This window comes from Sporobolomyces salmoneus (assembly GCF_050403485.1).
Source record: "Sporobolomyces salmoneus JCM6883 DNA, S_salmoneus_JCM6883_v1_ctg1, whole genome shotgun sequence".
Taxonomy (NCBI): Eukaryota; Fungi; Basidiomycota; class Microbotryomycetes; order Sporidiobolales; family Sporidiobolaceae; genus Sporobolomyces; species Sporobolomyces salmoneus.
The window spans coordinates 802987-822489 of NW_027481162.1; the positions used below are offsets into that span (position 1 = coordinate 802987).

At 51.3% G+C, this 19503-nt stretch overlaps 6 protein-coding genes across 6 annotated transcripts; 3 read left to right on the plus strand and 3 right to left on the minus strand.

Moving 5' to 3' along the window:
- Positions 1-875: 875 nt before the first annotated feature.
- JCM6883_007607 (uncharacterized protein) lies at positions 876-7590 on the plus strand (the record flags this gene model as incomplete). Its single annotated transcript, XM_076628438.1, has 10 exons — positions 876-1179; positions 1246-1623; positions 1688-1755; positions 1814-3248; positions 3328-3746; positions 3814-4896; positions 4975-5608; positions 5688-6569; positions 6635-7118; positions 7194-7590. The coding sequence occupies 10 exons, from the start codon at positions 876-878 to the stop codon at positions 7588-7590; spliced, it is 6084 nt and encodes a 2027-aa protein (XP_076491839.1).
- A 155-nt stretch (positions 7591-7745) lies between these two features.
- Positions 7746-8804, minus strand: JCM6883_007608 (uncharacterized protein; the record flags this gene model as incomplete). Its single annotated transcript, XM_076628439.1, has 1 exon — positions 7746-8804. One exon carries the CDS (start codon positions 8802-8804, stop codon positions 7746-7748), a length of 1059 nt encoding a protein of 352 aa, XP_076491840.1.
- A 1090-nt stretch (positions 8805-9894) lies between these two features.
- Positions 9895-11511, plus strand: JCM6883_007609 (uncharacterized protein; the record flags this gene model as incomplete). Its single annotated transcript, XM_076628440.1, has 1 exon — positions 9895-11511. One exon carries the CDS (start codon positions 9895-9897, stop codon positions 11509-11511), a length of 1617 nt encoding a protein of 538 aa, XP_076491841.1.
- A 342-nt stretch (positions 11512-11853) lies between these two features.
- Positions 11854-14224, plus strand: LSB5 (Lsb5p; the record flags this gene model as incomplete). The annotated part of the gene is made up of 9 exons (XM_076628441.1): positions 11854-11866; positions 12033-12201; positions 12272-12305; positions 12372-12456; positions 12527-12717; positions 12813-13078; positions 13164-13344; positions 13422-13789; positions 13858-14224. 9 exons carry the CDS (start codon positions 11854-11856, stop codon positions 14222-14224), a joined length of 1674 nt encoding a protein of 557 aa, XP_076491842.1.
- A 261-nt stretch (positions 14225-14485) lies between these two features.
- Positions 14486-16583, minus strand: JCM6883_007611 (uncharacterized protein; the record flags this gene model as incomplete). Its single annotated transcript, XM_076628442.1, has 5 exons — positions 14486-14992; positions 15078-15393; positions 15468-15855; positions 15925-16001; positions 16159-16583. 5 exons carry the CDS (start codon positions 16581-16583, stop codon positions 14486-14488), a joined length of 1713 nt encoding a protein of 570 aa, XP_076491843.1.
- Positions 16584-16828: 245 nt separating this feature from the next.
- On the minus strand, positions 16829-19316 carry JCM6883_007612 (uncharacterized protein; the record flags this gene model as incomplete). The annotated part of the gene is made up of 5 exons (XM_076628443.1): positions 16829-18381; positions 18445-18467; positions 18534-18914; positions 18983-19056; positions 19116-19316. 5 exons carry the CDS (start codon positions 19314-19316, stop codon positions 16829-16831), a joined length of 2232 nt encoding a protein of 743 aa, XP_076491844.1.
- Between the last annotated feature and the right edge of the window lie 187 nt (positions 19317-19503).

A 19503-nucleotide genomic window follows, 5' to 3' on the forward strand; every position in this document is an offset into this window, starting at 1 on the left:
TACATATGTTGGGTATGTCGTGAGATCGCTGCAATGCAGGAGAGTATCGAGCGCTCTTATCGCGAAAATTCGAAGAGGCCCCGTCGGCAGCGAACAACTTTGGTTATACATGCAACCAAGTTTGGTTATATAGCCCTATATAACCAAAACTGGTTGCATGTATGACCATACTTAGTTGTTTAGGAAATTATCCCAACACGCTTCTCCAAAATTTCACAAATTTTCACCCCTTGGTCTTGCTCACTCGATGTCGCTGGATCCGTCGTGGCCCTGCCGCCTCGAGTTCCTCAGCAAATCGAACGACCCACCCTCTCCAGCCAGAGCGCTCACCCCATCCTCGACAAGTTGATGGCGAGGGAAATGAATTGATCATCAAGTGACAGGTTACCAGTGACGGAGAGAGAAAGGGAGGAAAGGGAAGGAATGAGATTCTGTGCGAGGGATCAGAGTCACGTCTTGGAGCACGAGAGGGGAATTTGATATGTTGGGGAGAAATCTACTTTCGCTCCAACTGATCTTCAGCGAGCGAGCGAATCCCTTCTCCTCGACTTGACTCGCTCTCCCGACGACTCGAAACCACTGCAGATCTCGCTTCAAGCCCCTCCGACGCAGCGACAGCAAGAACAAGTCCCCATTCGAGAAGAACTCGACTTCTCTCGACTCTCGAATTCGATTCCCTTCCCTCTCATCCCCCTCCCTCTCTCACCACCTCCAGCGACACTACAACAACTCGTTCCTAATCACTCTCTCCATCGCTCGCCAATCGCGAGCATCTCCGCTTGTTCCTATTCGCTGCTTACTCCAATCCCTCTCTTCGCTCCCTCGATCGTCTCGACTCTCTCTTCTGCCGAGCCTCTCGAATCTCACCGAGCGACATGGGTGTTCTCGGAACTCAAGACGCTATCGACAAACAGGCGGAGGAGAATGCGAAGAAGCGAGAGAAGATCGAAGCGAGACCCATCCATCTAGGGACGAGACTTCAGGAGAGCGAGCGTTCGTCTGGAGGAGTGACAGAGCAGGAAACCCGATGGAGAGAAGGAGTAATCAGTCGCAAGAGAAAGTGGGAGGATGAGGCAGAGTCAGAGGAATCGGTGGAATGTATCGAGTGGAGTTTCAGAGGAGAAGATTTCAGCGACGGCGTCGATTTCATCAAGAGGGAGCTCAAACCTGGGGACTTCAGTACGTTCCATGGTCCTTCTTTCTGAGTGAAGCTTCGGAACTGACTCCGTCGTTGTCATTCCATAGTCGAGCTCGTTGTCGTCGATGTTTCCGGTGCTCTCTATTCCAGATTCGCTACTTCGGATAGATCCCTACAATCGAAACTCCTGAAGAAATCAATCGATTCAGAAGCTCTCCTCGAGGATCGACGCTTCAAGGAACTACGAGAAACGAATTTGCTCCTCGACTCCCTCCACGAAGCGTTCCCTCGAGCGAAGTTACGATTGGTGTACGATCACCCTCGTCGTCGGTCGATCTACAAAGCGAACGTTGAAGAACCGAGGATGGAACGAGCTGGACGCGCGAAAGGTGCGATCCTTAGCCGCCAAGCTGTCGAGGATTTCAAGGAGAACGACGGGAAAGAGAAGAGTAGAAGGGAGAATCTAAGAAAGAATGGACCTCCTCGTTCGTGCTCTCTCCCTCTCAGCCCCTCTCTACTACGACTGACTCCTCTCTGGCTCGTGAATAGAAATACTCATGCAAGATCCCGATCGATGGAGTCTTCCCGCGTTTGCTCCTCCCAACTTCGACGAGATGGTTCGTCTACTTCACTCCCCCTTCCGACAAGCACAAGCTCACCTTCGTTTCGATTCAGGTTATGAACGATGACTCGACTCCGCTCGCTCTCAAAATCACTCAAGAAGCGACAAGGATTGTCGATCGTGCCGATTTGGTGGTTTCGTCGGGAGAAGCCGACGCAATCTGTCGTGACGTTCATCGGTTACAACTCTCCCCCGAAGATCCTCGAATCGAATCGTTCACGTCGGCTCGCAACCCCCCTCGTGTCGAAATCGAGATCGGTCCTGGAGGATTGGAGGAAGATGCCGAAGAAGCGTTCCGCGGAAAATCGATTGTTTACGGGATTGACAGCGATCATGCTGTCATGAACGACGATACATCGTTCAATTTCTGGTTCTCCTCCTCACCGTCAATTACCACACGAGTCGTCAACTTCGAAAAACGCCGTCAACACTCTACGAATTGGATCTTTTCTTCAATTGCCTCTTCGACCATGGCAATGGTCATCGCCGGTTGTGATCTCTCCCCCGGTTTACCAGGATTCACTGTTCACGGTATCGGAACTCGGAAACCTCAAGATCGACGCCCGAACCAACGAGAACTTGGAGAATCAATCATCCTCGATATTTGCGAACACGCGATCGAATGGAGGGACGCATTCCACCGCTCTTACGAAGCTCCTCAGAAAGTCGTTACCGTCACTATCGATGGAAAACCTCAAAACTTTCATCATAGTTCCCAGCTTGCCGAAACCTTCGATAAGCTGCTTCGTCCCCTTTTCCGTCCGACTTCGACTTCGCCTACGTTCAACATGTCGCTCGCGTTCGTAATTCAACGCTTCGAAGTCCTCTACGGAGAGATTCATCACCTTCAAGAACAGGAGGCGACTCAACACTCGATCGAATCCCGAATCGAGCAAGAAACAAACGCAGCGCTGAAGACTCGTTACGCCACTCCCAATTCTCGTAATCACCTCTTCGAGATCTTCTCCTCTCCTCAACCTTCTACGACCGGTCCTCCCATCGCTACTCGAAACCGCCGTTCTCGTTCAATCCCGCCTTCTTGGCGCCTTCGTCCTTCTCTCCCCTCTCTTTCTACTCCTCCTCGACCTCGCAGAAACAGTGTGTCGACCGGTAACTCTCCCCCTCCTGTCAATAATCAGCTCAATTATCAACGTCGACTCGGGCCTGATGGGAAAGAATACCTCGAAAAGCTCTACAAATCGTTCGACGACTGGAGCTCAGCGGTCGGGATCGATAACGAAGGACATGATCATCGGGAGAAGAAGGTCAAAGCGACGAAAGATTCGACTGGAAAGGGAAAAGCGAAGGGGAAGGGGAAAGGAAAGGAGAAGGAAAAGAATGAAGGGTTAGCGGATGAATCGAAGGAAGGAGGAGAGACGATTCCTATCGCAAAGGCAGTCAAGGGTGGAGCGAAAGGGTTCGGAATGGCCGTTTCGACGATTCAGTTTCCCCTCCGAGCCGGATCGTTCAATGATCTTATCTTCTCCGGTTAGTTCTCCTTTCCTTGCCCGCTTTCCACTACCGTGTAGCTTCTGCTTACCCCTATCTCGCTCTTCTCCCACGGCAGGTCTACCCTCTCAGCAACACTTTCATCACGCTTTCCAAGGTGTTTCACTCGACATGCTAAACGTCTGGCTAAGTGAATGCCCCGCGATTCTCGACCTCGTTCACCTCCTCTTCGCCCTCTACTACCGATTCTCGCCGACTCTCCTAATCCAGCTATTCAACCGTGGAGGACAGAAATTCGGAGACGTTATCGCTGGTCTCGTCACGAGGACTTCCCACTACTACGACGAATTTCCTCTCAAGACGGATCCGACTCCTGGAGACTCATTCGCTCGCGATCAAGCACCTGAATGGTTGAAGACAAGAGTCGACGCCGTTCTTCCTCTCGTTCCCGCCGATCGTCAACCAGAACTCTGGGACCTCGTCAATTCGCTACGGTTCTCCAAGGTCGACGTCGAATTACTGAAAACTACGAAAGAGGTGAGTTTACTTCGAACCCTGTATCTAACTCGAGCCCGAGCTGATCGCTTGTTTCGTTTGTCGCAAGTTTAATCTCTTTGGGATGATCGTCGTGAAACTTCGTCGTTTACTGAAGTATCCTCCTCCGCTCATTCGTCACTACGGCTTCCTCGGTCGCAACTTGACGGTATGCGGTACGAGTATTTCAAACGCCGCAATCGTTCGAGGTCAAGGAATCCACCGAACCGTCGCGATCGTCATCCTCGACAAGGTTCTCGACTTTACTCAAGACTCGTCGAAGAATCCGTACCGCGTCGACTCAACGCTTCTCTCCTCATCGTTCGCCTCCCTCTCTCCATTCTCGAAACGACTCCTCCCAACGATATCGACAAAGAAGTTGAAACGATTGATCTCGCTGCAAGTGTACTCAACTCCGCTGCCCGACGCTCATCGAGTCGTGAATCAATCGAACCTCCCTTCGGACAGCGATGACGACGACGATAGCGGAGAGGAGGAGGAGGAGGAGGAGAAGTACAGGTTTTCGAAAGGAAGAGAAATGTTGAGAGAGTTGATGGAGCAGTCTGGAATTGGAGAAGCGTTCGAGGCGATGGATTTCGAGAAGACGGAGGAGGAGGAGGACGTCGAGTTTGAGCCTCTCGATGAAGAAGAAGACGACGCGATGGAGGTGGACATGGAGGAGGATTCTCGCTGCGACGAATTCGGTCGAAGACTGTTCCAACTCGTTCGAACCGCTGCACCTGGAGGTGATAAAGAACGACTCTCGTCAGAAGAACTCGGTGCCGCGATCGACCAGATCACGAATGTTCTCGTGGCAGCGACTCACTTCTTCCGATCACTTCTTTGCGAGAGTTACGTTGAAGCCGTTAGAAGTCTTCCGAACGGCGAAACTCTCAAAGCGTACCGTACCGTCGCCGAACTCGTCGTCGCTGGAGGAGGAAAGGAAGAGGTTTTGAATAAAACCGAGAGAGAGTTCCTCAAGAGGCAGCAAGGGGAAGAAGAGGAGAAAGAGAAAGAGGAGAGCGAAGAGAGAGAGAACGAGGACGCTGTAGAGGAGGTAGAGGAATCGACGAGATTCCAGAAGAACGCTCCACTGAGCTTGCTTATGAGGATGTCGATCGAGGTTAGATTGCAAGGTGGTCTACCGGCATTCGTGAGTCTGCGCTTTGTCTTCTCGTTCGAGTCTCGCAGGTCCGAGACTGATGAGAATTGGACTTTATCGCTTTCGCAGAATTTTGAACCCGATGGATTTCACACTTCTCCGTCGATCCTCCGAACGTTCTGTACACCGTCGAACAACAACTTCCTCCCGAAACTAGTCGAGGAACTCTTCCATCGTCAAGCCTCGGATTCGGTCGAATTCAACAAGATCGTTCGCGAGATGAAAACATCGGCTTTGAGTCGATTCGAGATTCCCTCTAACCAGTCACGACAGTCGAGCCCTCTCATCGAAGCGATAACTCTCCTTCGATCTCTCCTCCGAAACAACGACAAAAAGTTCGTTAGAGGTCAGCTCAAGACTCCCGAGAAGGTTCTCTTCCCGGTCCTTCACGACTACTACGGCCTGAACTTCGTCGAAACTTCTTCCGACGGAGTACTTCCAATTCGCAAGCTTTCGGAACAAGGTCGTCAGCAGCTTAAAGATCGAAGTGACGCAGTTTTCGGTTTCATTCAAGCTCTCGGGATTACGACAAACGACGAACTCGATGAGCTCTCCCACGAATTCTGGATGTACGTCCTCAAGCCAGAGATCGGCGCGAAGAAACTCTATCACGGAGAAGTGTACATCACTCGAGAAAAGATTTCACCGCTCGTTCTCAACTCGGAAAAGTACACTCGCGCTGGGTTATCGAAGGCGCAAAGGGGTACGTCTACCTTTCCTCGCTCGCTACTCCTCTACTGCGAGAACGCTATTCTGACTCTCGTTGTCTTTCGATGGTTTAGTGAGCGAAGAACAACTCGGAGCTCGGGAAACGTTGGAGAAACTCCTCTCGGCAAAGTTCTCGCTCGTTGCTCTGTACCTCAAGCTCGAAGGATTACGGAGGGGTCACCTCACTGATACCGGAGAATCTGAAATCATCTCCGTGAGAAGACACCGAGTTGTCGAAGGAGGACGAACAGTTGTCATCGAAGGACGTCTTACTCGCTCAACGACACTCTCCGAAATCGTTCCCTTTCCCCCTCTCCTCCGTCCAACCGTCGACCCTTCTTTCGTCGCGATCCCAAACTCGAATGAAAGTCGCTTCGTTCTCCAATTCGTCAAACCTCTCGACAATGGAATAGCGAATCCTCCTCCGAGTGTCGACGACCGACGTTCAACCCGCCTTTACCTCAATCAGGGCGACGGAACGACGTCACAGGGACAAACGAAATGGAGGGAGTGGACCCGAAAGAATGTGGAAGACCGAGTTGACCGACCGAAAGAACATTCGACGACTCCCCGCTCATCGATTCCCCGACCTCCTCCTCCTCCTTTCAAACCTATCGCTTCAACGAGCGGAACTCGAGCAGCAACACTCGACCAATCCGCTTCTCCTTCTTCCTTCGATCAAGGTCCGAACCGTGCTGCGAACAGCTGGCTCGAAGACACTCGAGCATGGTTGGAGACGACTCAAGTACCGTTCCAGGAGACGATCTTGATCGGAATCGATCGAGGACGGGTTTACAAGCTCGTGGCGGCCGTTGTGCGAGTAGGAGGAGTGAATAAGGTCGAGTTCTATCGACTCAGGTCGAGTGGAGCGGCGATTCGAGAACGGGATTGGAATCAGGTACTGAAGGAATTGAAACCTTTCGAGGCGCGAGATCGACTCGCTAGGATGCTTCAAGGTGAGTTCGAGTCGTCTTGAGAGGACAGCTTTGGTTCAGAACGTCATTGACGATTCTTCACTCAGGTCCTCATGTCTCGACGACCGATCTCTCGCTCCTTTTCCGTCGATCATTCCCCCCTCTTCAACCCTCCGGTTCCGCCACGACCTCAAACTCTGACCCATCGACTCAAACCTGGTTCCCGTCTCAGACCTCGAAGATCCCGCCGGGTTTACAAGGAGCTCTCTTGCACTCGCCCGACTACTTGGCGACGACTCTGAATACCCTCGAACGACAACGAGTCGAATCCCAGATCGACTCCGATGCGACAAATCAGTGGAGGACTGTCCTCCCTCGACCGAACAACGGTGGTCGTTATCGAGTAGCGATCGTGCGCTCTACGACGGACTTTGCCGGCTTCTCAAAGACGAAGGGACAAGGTCGCGATGACAGTAGACGTTACGAAGACGCTCTCGTCAATGGAATACGATCAATTCCCTGGATCGATTCCTTCGTCGTCGAATGCTCGGAGGCAAACTCATCTCGGGTTTGCAGTTCTTGCCGATCTTCGTGAGTCTCTGATATTTCACCTTTTCTATCTTCTTTAGGACTTTATTGACTGACCCCTCTTGACTGCACGCTTAGGCTCCTCCATCCATGTCGACTTGGAGATCCTTTGGTTTCGAAGATTCTCAGAATCTACATATGTCTTCAATGCATCAAGGTTCTGCATCGAGACGACAACGGAGCCCTTAACATTCTCTCGATTGCGCTCGGAATCGGAGCCGTCGGTAAAGGCAACTTCCTCGCGGATTCGACTGCCGAGCTCGTAGGAAATTCGAACCGACTCTCAAAAACTCAAACGACGCGACTCGAGAACGCGCTTCACCGATGCTTCTCGACGATGGACTTGGCAGGGAGGAGGAAATTCGTCGAGGGACTTGACGGAAAGAAGTTAGATGAGATTTTGAGTTTGACTGTTTCGAAAGTTGGGAATCTCGAAGGAGAAGAAGATGGAGAGGGAGGAGATGGCGACGAGTAGTTTGACTCGTAGTGTTACTCTCCCCGCTTGTGTCCTAGAATACAATTCACACTCGTTCTCTGAAAACCTTGAAGCGCGAGCAAAGTTTTACAATACAGTTTGAAACAGAGAGATCGATTACATGCGCAAGGGGAGTCACTTGAAAGGAGAGCAATCTAACGAGGAGTATAGTAGCTAGTGACGGGAGGAACCTGGATCTGCGAAGGTGGAAGAGGACTATTCTGAGAGGGCATCGGTGTGGCGTCGGTCGAGGGAGTCGAACCTTTTTTGGGAGCCCGAGTCTTTGACTTCTTCTTACCGGAAGAACGGCTCTTCGATCCAGCAACGACAGGTCGAGGTTGAGGTTGAAGTTGAGAGGAGGAGTGTTGGCGGCGTTTGTGGAGAGAAAGGAGGTTCGAATTCGAAAACGAAGCGTCGCAATCAACGGCGGGGCATTGTCGATGAGCGAGGTTGAAATGGGATGCGGCGATATGATCGATGAGCGGTTGACGATCGGATCCAAAGCGGCTAGTACACCCGGCCCAGAAACAATCCCAACCGTTGTGAGCTCGAGCTCGTTGGCGAATGTGTTCTTCGACGACATGTCTGAACCTAACGACGACGGAATCTGAGACGTGACGGCAAGTGATCCCTGATCCTCCTCCTCCTCCTATGGGTGCTCCTCCTCCAAGGTGACGTTGCTCATTCCAGTAACAAGGTAAAGGCGTTGGCAAAGTTTCGACGGAGAGATGCGAGAGATCAAGTTTGTAGGGCGGAAGGACAGGGTTTTCGGAGAGAGTAGCTGATGGGGAGGCGAGAAGGGGAAGAGTGCTCGAAGAAGGATGATTAACGGGAGTGGCAGAGAGGCGAATGCCTGACGAGGAAGAATCGAGAGGGGGGAACGAAGGAGGAGGAAGTTCTGGGAGAGGTTGGTGGAGTTGTTTGAGGTGGACATCGAGCTCGGCGCTTGAGTTGAACTCCTGGGGGATCGAGCAGATGGTGCAGGAAGGAAGAGGGAATCCGAACGAATGTTTCGGAATGTGCTTCCTGAGACTCGCCTTCGCGGCGTAAGGCTTCTGAGGGCAGTTGTCCCAAAGACACTTCCATTCCCCTTTCCCCTTGGTCTCGCCCTCGACGTGGTTGACGAGGAGGTGGTTCAGGAGGGTTTCGAGATTGTCGAAGGAGCGAGAACACTCCTTCCAGAGACAGGGTTTTGGTTGGGTTTGAGAGGCCATAGGGGGATAAGTCCAGAGGACTAGAGTTCGACGAGAGTTGAGTCGGGTTGAGTAGAGGGGAGAAGGTGAGAGGGTCGGGAGAACAAGGCGGACTCATCGGTTCGCAGCGCTCGGAAAATTCACTCAAGTATGATCAAGACTTAAGACCAGAATACTATGCACGAGAATGCTCTCGAAGAGACAAAGTTGTGCGAACAAAGACTCGAAATTCGAGAGACAAGGGAAAGAGAGGCGCGTGACGAAAAGGGAACGAAGTTTTGGATTCCCTCTCTCTTCTCTTCTCTTCTCTCTTCTCTCTTCTTTCCTTCACAGCATCTTCCCTCCGTCCTTCAACAGAACCGGACTCCTAGAAGATGGTGAGTAACTATTCACTCTAGTCTCTTGCACAGCAGATCGAGTTCGAGTCAGAGCCGGGTCCCTCGATGGATGCACAGTTCGCTGACGCCTTCCCCGCTCGCTCTCTCTCTCGTTACAGCCCTCACACTCTCCTGGAGACCAAGACAAATACTGCAGGACGGCTGTTGATACTACCTCCGTATGTCCTCTTCTCGAACGGCTTGGAGTGACTCGCTTTCGAGATTTGCTGACGCGTCCTTTTTCACTCGTCGCAATAGCCTCACGGAGGTTACCCTCGTCGCTCCTCGTACAAGATCAATTGTTGGAAACGTTCTGCGAGTTGAAAGATATGTGAGTGGATTGTCGGATTTCGCTCTAACCATCGTTAGTAAACTGAAACGAAAGTTCTCTCTCTCCCTCTCCCTCTCTATAGACGTGTCAGTGGCCGTTCCTGTCTTCCGTTGCTCGCAGGATCTCTCTCAAAAGGTGAGTCTTCTCTCGAGTCAGAGAGAGCTTCGAGACACTGAATCCTCGACTCTCGATATCATAATCTTAGATCTGCCCTCCGTGTCTTTTTGCTTTTCCTTTTTGTCCCCCCTTCTTTTGCTACGCACCTTACGTAGACTCTTTTGCTTCCATGACGTCCAATAGGGACCGAGAATGTCTCGAAATCAATCGATAAGGCGGGCCGGCCCTCGAGGTTTCTCCCTCCCTCTCCTCTCCAACTCCTCGTCACTCGCTATCAAAACCGTACATGCCCCTCAGTAGTTTCAAACTCTTCAACTTCACATCAAGAGATTACAAGCCCTCCTCAACAGAACCAGAAGTTTCGCCCCTTGATCAAAGTCGACCTCCTCCGAGTCTGAGTCGACCCACTCTCGCCCCCCACTTCCTCTCTCTCGACAGTGAATCAACCAACAAGGAGAAAGGAATTGGAGTTGGACATCTATCAGTCCTGATGGGGCACAATCCCACTCCTAGACGGATCCGATCCCGCTCACCTCATCATCTTCCCACCGATTCACGAGACTCGGCGATTCGACCTAGATCCCTCTCGAGACGGAGATACGAATTACCAGAGGTATCACAGACGGAATTGGAGGGTTGCCCGTATTGTCCGGAAGGAGGGAAACGAAGTGATCGGGAAAGGGGAGTTACCGCGCGGTCAAAGTCAACTACCGACAAAGACGGAGGGAAGACGAGAAGGAGTTCGAGAAGTAGTAGTACGGAAGGGATACAAGGGAATACGTCAGGTGGAAAGAATCGAGCGCCACTATTCGATGATGTCGACGTCGAACTCGAAGTCGATTTACTTTCCCTCTCTTCAACTAGCTCTTCCTCCACCTCCTCCTCCGATGAAGACGACGAAGAAGAAGCTTCGATATTCTCCCACAGTTCCCCTCCGACTTCCGCTTACTCCTTAGGACGTTCCCCTTCAAGTATTCGAAAATCTTCCCTCTCAACCACCGCAACTTCCGATCCACTCATTTCTCCCTCTTCGATTCCTTCCGTCCCCGTCCTCTCATTCGGTTCCCCTTCCCATCAACGCGGTCATTGGCTCCCTGCAACTCCTGAAAAAATTCCAGCTCCTTCACATCAATCTCAATTCGCTCCTTCCCTTCCTGATCCTCCTCCTCTACCACTCCCCTCAATCCCTCTCTCGACTTCACCCGAGAAACAAGGAACGTCTCTACGGAGAGCTTCGAGTTTTTCCCCCTCGACTGTTTCTCGTCCTTCATTACTCTCGAGATCTCTTCGTTCTCTCGCTTCCCTTCCGAACCTCAACTTAACCCTTCCAAACCTTCTCCCTCAATTCCCTCGTCCCGACATCTATCTCACCAATTCGGACGCTTCTCAATCTGCTCCTTCCTCGTTGACGACTGGATGGGGCGCGAAAGAGAGAAGAAGGGTACTTGATTCTGAACCGAGTTGGGACGCAGACGAAGCTAGAGGATTACTCGGTCGACGTGGAAGAAGATTTCCAGGCCTCCTCGGCGACGCAGTAGATGAGGTGGAAGCGACTTTATTCGCTTCGACGAATGGAGGTATCAGTCTCGATGCAGATCTCGCTTTATCCGATTTCACTCCCCCTCCTCCTCCTTCTCTCCCGGATATTCAACCTCCTCCTCTCGTCTCGACCCCACCACCACCGATACAGCAACAGCAGCAACCCCAGCAACCGCCGCCTCAAAGGTTCATATCGAATACTCGACATCTCTTGATGCTTTCTATCGAGTTTTCAATGATGAGAGCCGATAAGATTTCGAGTCCTTTGAGACCTAGAGCTGTGATTGTGAGGAATGGGGGAAGCCCTACAAGAGATGGGTTGGGGAAGAGTCGGTTGAGGAATGAAGTTAAAATCGAGGTCTGAACGAACTTGTCTCTTCGGAGTAGAGGGAGGTTGTTTCTGTTGTCGTTCTCGTTGAACGTATTTATTCACTCTCTATGTATGTATCTCTCTCGTTGACTTCTCTGTTGGTTGTATTCAACCCGTCTTTCACTCTTTGATTTTTCACTATTAGCTTTCGATTTTCACCTTTTGTCGTTGTATCTTCCCTGGACCTTTTTTAATCACGAGTAATATCATATCACGATTTCTCTCCTCTACTCTCCGTTCGTTCGAGATCCCGTTTGCGAGAAAGTCGAGTTCACCGAAATCGAGAACTTTGAGCTCTTTCTCACAGCTTATCGTCAACCGACTCAACCTCTCACCATGTTCGTAGGAGGTACGTCTCATCGTACTTCCTCTCTTGCTCCCACCCACGTCCTCCTGCAACGCTTTCTCCATTTCCTCCTTCCCCCCCACTCTCACGTCACTCCTTTCCCATCTCTCCCTCTCTCTCTCTCTCGCTAAAACTGACCTCCTTGTCGCTTGTGGTGATGATACGATAGCGGTGAAACAAGTCTATCGCAACTTTGAATCGGGACAAGGGTTCGGGAACGAGAAACCTCGATCATCAGTTTCGGCATTGATCGATATCCTCTGCCTCGATAAGTACGAAGAGGACTCTTATGAAGGGATTACGGAGATTGTTGAGAGTATAAATTTACAGGATACTGGGTAAGTCACCCCAAAATTCCCTTCTTTCTCTGACAGCCAGGAGGAGCTGATGGAGAGGGGAGGGAGACAGTCCGACGGAAGCTTCGAGAGCTATTAGGAAAAAGGTAAGCTCCCAACCTCTGTGCGATGAAGAGGAAGAAGCTGATTAGAAGAGAGAGAGGGAGAATTAGTTGAAGTACAGTGATGTTCACGGACAATTACGAGCGTTGACGATTCTCAAAGCACTCGTCGAGAACTGTGGTCCTCGGTTCCAGAGTCCGTCTACTCCCATTTCCCCTCCCTGTCCCATCCATTATCTATGCTGACGAGTGGAGCGCGTGAATAGCTACCTTCGCGAACGACCGTCTCGTCGATCGAATCAAAGTTTCCGCCGGTGATCCACACACGGACGAAAGGGTGAAAAAGAAGATCGCGAGTGTATTGGCGAGTTGGAATCGACAATTCAAGGATGATCCAAAGATGCAACTAGTCGCTGGATTATACCGAACTTGTGGATTCGGAGCTGCGAAAGCTGCTGTACGTCCTCTCCCTTTCCCTTCTTCCTCTCCTCCCTTCCTCCTCCTTCGACTGGATCGGATCGACTGACCGGAGGGTGATTGAGGACGAAATAGCAAGCTCAACGCTCAGCCGCTACGGAAGCTTACGAAAGAGAAAAAGCCCGATACGAACTCGAAGCGTCTCAACGAGCCGAACGGAAAGCGTCTGAACAACGAGCTCGTCAAGCAGAGAAGGATCGTTTGGCCGCTGAGAAAGCGAAACGGAAAGCAGCGGCCCAAGGATCGGAAGGAACGAGGAATAGGAGACCTCCTTTCAACTTTGAGCAGGAGAAACCGAAAATTTTGGCGTCGGTAGGTCAGGGAACTCAATCGGCTCAAGCGTAAGTCTCCTCCCATTCTCCTCCTCTACTCCCTCATTTCGACGGAACGGGAGAGCTGACGCAGCGAGGATTGAATGGGATTCAGATTGATCAATGCGTTACAACACGTCAACCGAGAAAAAGAATCCGTCACGACGAACCCACGAGTTCAACAATGTCTCGAAAAAGCGAAGACGGATCGTAAAGTCGTCGTTCGATACATTCAGTTGGTCGATGCGGATGAATCGGGGGAATTTATTGGAAGTTTAATCGCGACGAATGAACAAGTAACCACTCTCTCCTTACTTTCCTCTCTCTCACGAGATAGGAACTAGGTCAACTGATCAAGGCTGTGTGAGGATAGATCGTTAATGCGGTACAGTTATACGATCGAATGACTAAACCAGTCGAACTCGATTCCGACGACGAAGCGATCGAAGAAGCTAAAAAACTTGCAACTCAACAAGGTCTTTCCGTTCCTCGTTCCGCCACTAATAACCACCCTCGAGAGGAGGAGGACGATACTCAGAGTATTAGGAGTCGATTATCGGCGTTCGAAATGCAAGATCGTGAAGTTGATAAACTTCAATTACAACAACGAAGGAGGTTGGATCGTCATTTGAGCTACCGTAGCACTAACAACGCTAACGCTCAGGGACAATCATCGACGGCCGGGCCCGCGGGTGTTCATCCAGATTTACACGACCTCGCGTTTGGTTCGACTGGTTCTTCGTCAGTTCTCCCTCTCTCTCTCGCGAGACTCGCGACTTATCTCTACGAGGACCTGTTGTTGGAGACAGGACTCTCCCACCGCCCATTCAACCCCGTTCAGCAGAAGATACCTATCGTCACGGATCCCTCTCTGACTACTCCGACTATTCCTCAGAAGAAGATTCCGACTCCGACTCGTCGTACCCTTCCCACTCTCATCCTCCTACGTCCGCCTCTTCATCATCTGGGACCGCTCTACCGGGGACGAATGCTCGTAGTTATGCGGCGTACGTTCAGGACGACACGAGAGGAGCAGATGGGAAGGGGTTATTAGCTGAAGAAGAGGAAGAATACGATCCCTTCGCGGATCCGGACGACGACCAGGCAGGGGGAGGGACTTATGAGGTTATGACGCCGGGGATTCAGGATAAGAGGATGGAATGGAAGGAAGTCTAAAGGAACGTCTCTCGAATTGGTTTGTGATTTTTCGTGATTCTCTTTCGTGGTTTCTGTTCTTTGAGATACCCTTGAATTAGTGTTCGTTGGATGGAATATGGAGAAGCTTTTTGGTATTGACAGACAACAAGCGAGAGAGCGAGAGTAATTCCAACGAACGACCAAAAGACAACAAAACGAGAAAAATGAAACAGAGACGGCGACGATAAAGCTTGCTTTCCTTTGCGAGTCAATGCGACTGAACAAGCCGAACAACTTGAATCAAGTCGTTCTGAGAGCTGGGCCTCTAGTTGGGTTCAAATTCCTTCCCTGATTCTCCCAACTCTGTCCCTCTCCGTCTCTCTCCCATCCATTCCTGCGTTCCTCGCCCGCCCCGAGTCTAATCGGGTATTCTTCCCCAACTTTCCTCTCATAACCTCTCCCTCTCTCCCCCTCCCACTGCGCTCCAAACCCTGCCGAACCTCCTCTCGCCCTTGACTGCGATCGAGAGTGTGAATTCGATCTCGATCTACTCCTCATCTCGGCGGCACCCGCCAACGCTTCTCCTTCCTGATCTACGAGCGCCTGTAGAGGGGTATTACAGAGACAACGACGATGGAATGGAGTGAGAGGACCATCGGTCGGGAGGAAAGCGGAGGAAGAGGTTGTAGGAGTGAAAGTTGAGGAGGATGAGGAGACGGAAGAGGGAGCGTGGTGAGAGGGATGATGGGAGGAGGATAGGTGGGAACGATAACGGGGGAGCAGGAGCGAGGAGGTTAAACAACAACACTATCGACGAAAAAGAAAGCTCGGATCAGTTCTCGAGCACGCTCTCTCTCGAAAGAGAGAAGGGAAGGGAAAGGGAGAGACGTACGGAAGCGATCGTTACAGCTGTACTCATCTCCAATACCAAATCCTTCTTAGACCCTTTAAACCTATATTTCACCTGTACGACCAATCGATGATTCACTCGAATCGGAGTTTTCGTTCCCGGTAAAGTCGAGGGTCTGACGGAGTCGTCATCGGGGACTCGGGTTACTCTTGCGTAGGTCCATTCTTGGCCACCGGATAAGGGGGCGAGGGGTTGAGCGAGCAGGGCACGACGTTCGAACGCGAGGGGAGGGAGAGTACCGCGAGAGAGGTTAGGCTTTTCGAGGAGATCTTCGGTCGATTCGGCGATCGGGGATGTTCTGCAAATACGAGGACGCTTCGAATCAGTTCGTGTTGTCGATAGAAACGATTTCAAGCGAATTTCGAAACTCACGAATCGACCCAGAAGAGGAGTTTTTTCTGTGCTGCAGGTTTCACCGGTGGGATCTTCGTATCTTCGAAAGTGATATCGAAAGATTGCAGAATGAATGCTGAAACGGACATGATTTTGAGTCCTTCTGGAGGATTCTCAAACGTGACGGAAAGGAACAAGAGGGAAGCGACCGTGAGATGCGGTGAAGAGATGTGCAGGAAGATTGGGCCTAGGTTGATATCCTCTGTTGGATCTGTCTCGAGTGAACGGAGAGTGCCGGTGTGGCGAACGTCAACTTCGATACCGGAGGGGAGTTCGCCTTCCGGGGATGGATTCGCGATGAGCCAGACGGGCTGCACGGGCGATGTGAGGTCTCGGACGTTAGCGGCGCCGATCAAAGTCGCACGCACTGTCGAGAATAGGATCAGCAAACTTGATCTACTTGAACAGAAGGACAATTCGAGGAGAAAAAGCTCACCTGAGTAACGAATTGATCCGTACACTGATCTTTCTGAGACGGCAGTCGTCGAAGGGACGATGAAGCTAAAATCCCATCTGTAGGCAAGGCATCAAAACGATCTCAGTCATTGCGGAACGGAGAAAATCGTTTTCTCGCAGAGTTTTTCGAAAACCCCAAAACATCTCCTTTTCATCTCCTACCCGGCTGCCCGTCTCCGCCGATAATACTACACGATGAAACTAATCAACTCACGTATAAACTCCCTTCTCCAGTTTCTCTCCTTTCAAATCAATCTCCAAGCTCTTCTCCAGTGTGTTTCTCGCCTCATAAGAAGTTGACCCATCTCCACCATGTGCCGCACTCCTCCCGATCAATTGAACCCTGATCTTCTTCGCTCGCCGTGCGTGAGAGAGTGTGAGAGTGAGTTGGCCTCGGAGAAGTTTGTCGTTTGAAGGTTCGGATTGAGACGGTTCGGTATCGTGAGCCGAGGTCGCGGGAGTTGCAGCATTCAGAGTAGAGTAGGAGGTTGAGGATGATTGTGAGGTGGAGACATAGGAGGAAGATTCGGATCCGATCACCGAGAGAGCGGGGGGAGGTGGTGGATTCAGGAAGAGAGTGTCCTCCAACAGTGCGATCGATAGTTCATCCTTACGAGATTTTAGGGAGGATAACACCATCGTCCGGCGAGGTGAGGAGGGAGTGAAGAGAGAAAGATGATGAGCGACATGAATTTCGTGAAGTTCGCCTCGGTCTCGCAAATTTCGCCAAGCTGACGAGCCGCGACGAGTCAATCTCTCGAGTCGCAGTTAAGCTCGGCTCGAGACACAGACAGGGTCAGCTGCTCTCCAAGCTCGCTCAGCTCTCAGAGCTCGACGGTACAAGGTCGCAAAGGATTGCGATCCAAACTCCTTCGAAACGATTTTCATTCGATCTCAAGGTAAGCTTCTGCTACAGCACCACTCGCTTCAACTCCTCGCACGATAACGAGATATCCCGATATGACGTCCTTGGCTATCTCGAATCGTTTCTCCCTCGTAGTTCCGAGATACTCTTCCCCTTCCCCTTTTCGTTCCGCCAGTTCTTTTCCTCCTTTCTCTTTAGATCCTCGTCGGCGGTAGATATGGTACTGAATGAATCGAGGGATGTTGAGGGAAGGGCTAGAATCAGCGCGCTGTGTAAGTTGGGAGGAGGTGGTCGTCGGGAATCTGAGGGAAGTCGACCATTCGAGTACCGCGGTCGATTCAGAGTATGTGAGATCGATGATCTCAAGTCGAGGGCCGACAGATGTTTGCGCTGGATAGATCGAGAGAGAACCGATCAGAAAGGAGGAACGTCGCGGGATTGAGATCGACAATTTCGTTATTCGAGTCGACTCGTCGCTGCGAAAGGTTATCCGAGTCGTCCGCCAGTGACTGGCTCCTTCGACGAGACGATCAGATGTATCGTCGTGCTTCAGCTGTCGGTCATTTGACGTAAAGAGCCTGACCATCGGCGAAACTTTCGGGTTGTCCCCAGAGGCGTTGTGGAGAAATTTGTACACCATCTCGGCGTTGTACGACCGATAATCTCCTCCAACGAGGGAGAAATCTAGAGCGAGTACTTCGATCGTGACCTCCTCCTCCTCCTTTTCGCCGTCGAAGTCGATTCTGATCGATCGTTCTCCTTGCCAAACTTCCCCAGCTTCCTCCGTAAACGATGCCTTGACTCCAGTCGCCGGTTTCTGAAAGAGTAAACTCGGGAAAGGGAACGTATGATCGACATCAGTCCAACCCGTCTCACTCCTTTCTCTTTCTCGTCCCTCAACGAAAAACGAATGTCCCGATCCCGCCGAGAAATTCGTATAAAACCCTCCATCTACGCTCGATGGTGGTGGTGGTCTCGGAGATGAAACGAATGACGAGATCGAGCGAAATGTTCCAGGAGGATTCGAGATCTTCTCGAGGTCGAATTCGAGTGGTTGAATCGCAGCCCTCTTCGTTAACGGGATTCTCGGATCTCTCCTCAACGCATCTGCTAGTTTCCTAGCTCGAAACGTTCCAGCTTGGTCCCTTCGTAGGTTGCGCATTCGAGCGAGTTCTTTAGGGACGCTCGGAGTTGAAGGACCGTTCGACCAGAGGTACATTTCGTCTTTGAACCAATTCCCGTAACTTTCCTTCGATTCGAGGGAATGTTTGAGATCGGATGATTCGACGGTCCATCCTGGAGCAAAGAGCGCTACGGAAAGGGAAGAATTGGATTCGTGGATCGCTTCGAATGCACGATAAGTTTCGAATCCTCCTCCTCCGTAGGAACCGCGGCCGAATACGTCGATCCCGAAATGGATTTGAGTTGGTTGGAGAGAGGGATGAGTGGAGAGGAAGGAGAGAGTGGAGGAGATCTGAGGAGGACCCCAGAAGTAGTTGAGGAAGAGTGAATCGCAGACGGAGAGGAAAGGGTAGTTGAGATCGTTGAGGGTGTTTTGCCATTGGAGTTTCCCTAGATGAAATGAGGGAAAGGTCAGAGACGAAGCGTCGCAACGCTAGGGAGAGAAAAAAGTACCTTCTTTCGTCACGGCATCGTACCTATGGAAAGCGACTCTCGCCCATTTCAGAGGTCTTCCAACATCTGAAAGATAGATCGAGACTCACCACATGACCTCTCCACCCGGTACTCTTTTATGCATTTCCTCCTTGAAGTACTTCAACCAAGCGAGTAACAATTTTACATGCTGTTTCGCTCCCTCCCTATCCCCCTCCGCATTCTTCCTGCCTCCCAGCTCAACCTCGACATTGACTAACCATCCCTCGAACCCTCTCTCGACCGCGAGATCAACCAGCTGATCTGCGTATCGAAAATCGAGTACATCGAATCTAACCGTTTCTTCCGTTTCCCCCCGTGAGACAAGTTCGATAATATCGGCTCTACCGGCGTCCCACTCGAAGATAAGGGTTCCGAATACTCTCGTACCGTGTCGATGCGCGGTCCGGATCACGGCTGGAGGAGGGAGCGAAACTCGATGATGAGAGAAACTGTGTTTCCCGTCGTAAAACAATCAGCCCGACTCGAGAATCCTGATGGGAGAGGAGAGGAGACTCACTAGATGTAAGTATCGCATAAATGCCAGAACTGGAACGTATAACCTCGTTCGAGATCCGATTCACTATAGCCTCCCTTTCTAACCGAATCCTTTTTAGCTCAACCAATTCGAGATGACTTCGGATGCAGCTCACCTTGTAATCATGGCATACTGTTAGCTTTCTTGCGTTGTCATCGCGCTTCCCACGCAGTTGGAGGGGCACTTGAGAGCGATTCGGATGACGAGGCCGTTTCGACTTGGAGTATTCGGCGAGAGCTTCAAGGGAGTCGAAGTAGTCGGGGTCGGACGCTTCTGTGCGGCTTGGGGCTGGTCCGGCGAGTCGAGAACGAGGCATTGGGAATGGGAAGAGACCAAGAAGCAACGCGAACAGTTTCAGCTCTTTCACTTCACTGCGCTTCATCGGAATCTCTTCAAGACAACCTCCAGACGTCGACAAGTAGATCAACAGGCCCTACAAGCAGTTGTTATTCACCCCCGACACTTTCCTACGCCTCTGATCGACTTCATCTCTTAACTGATCT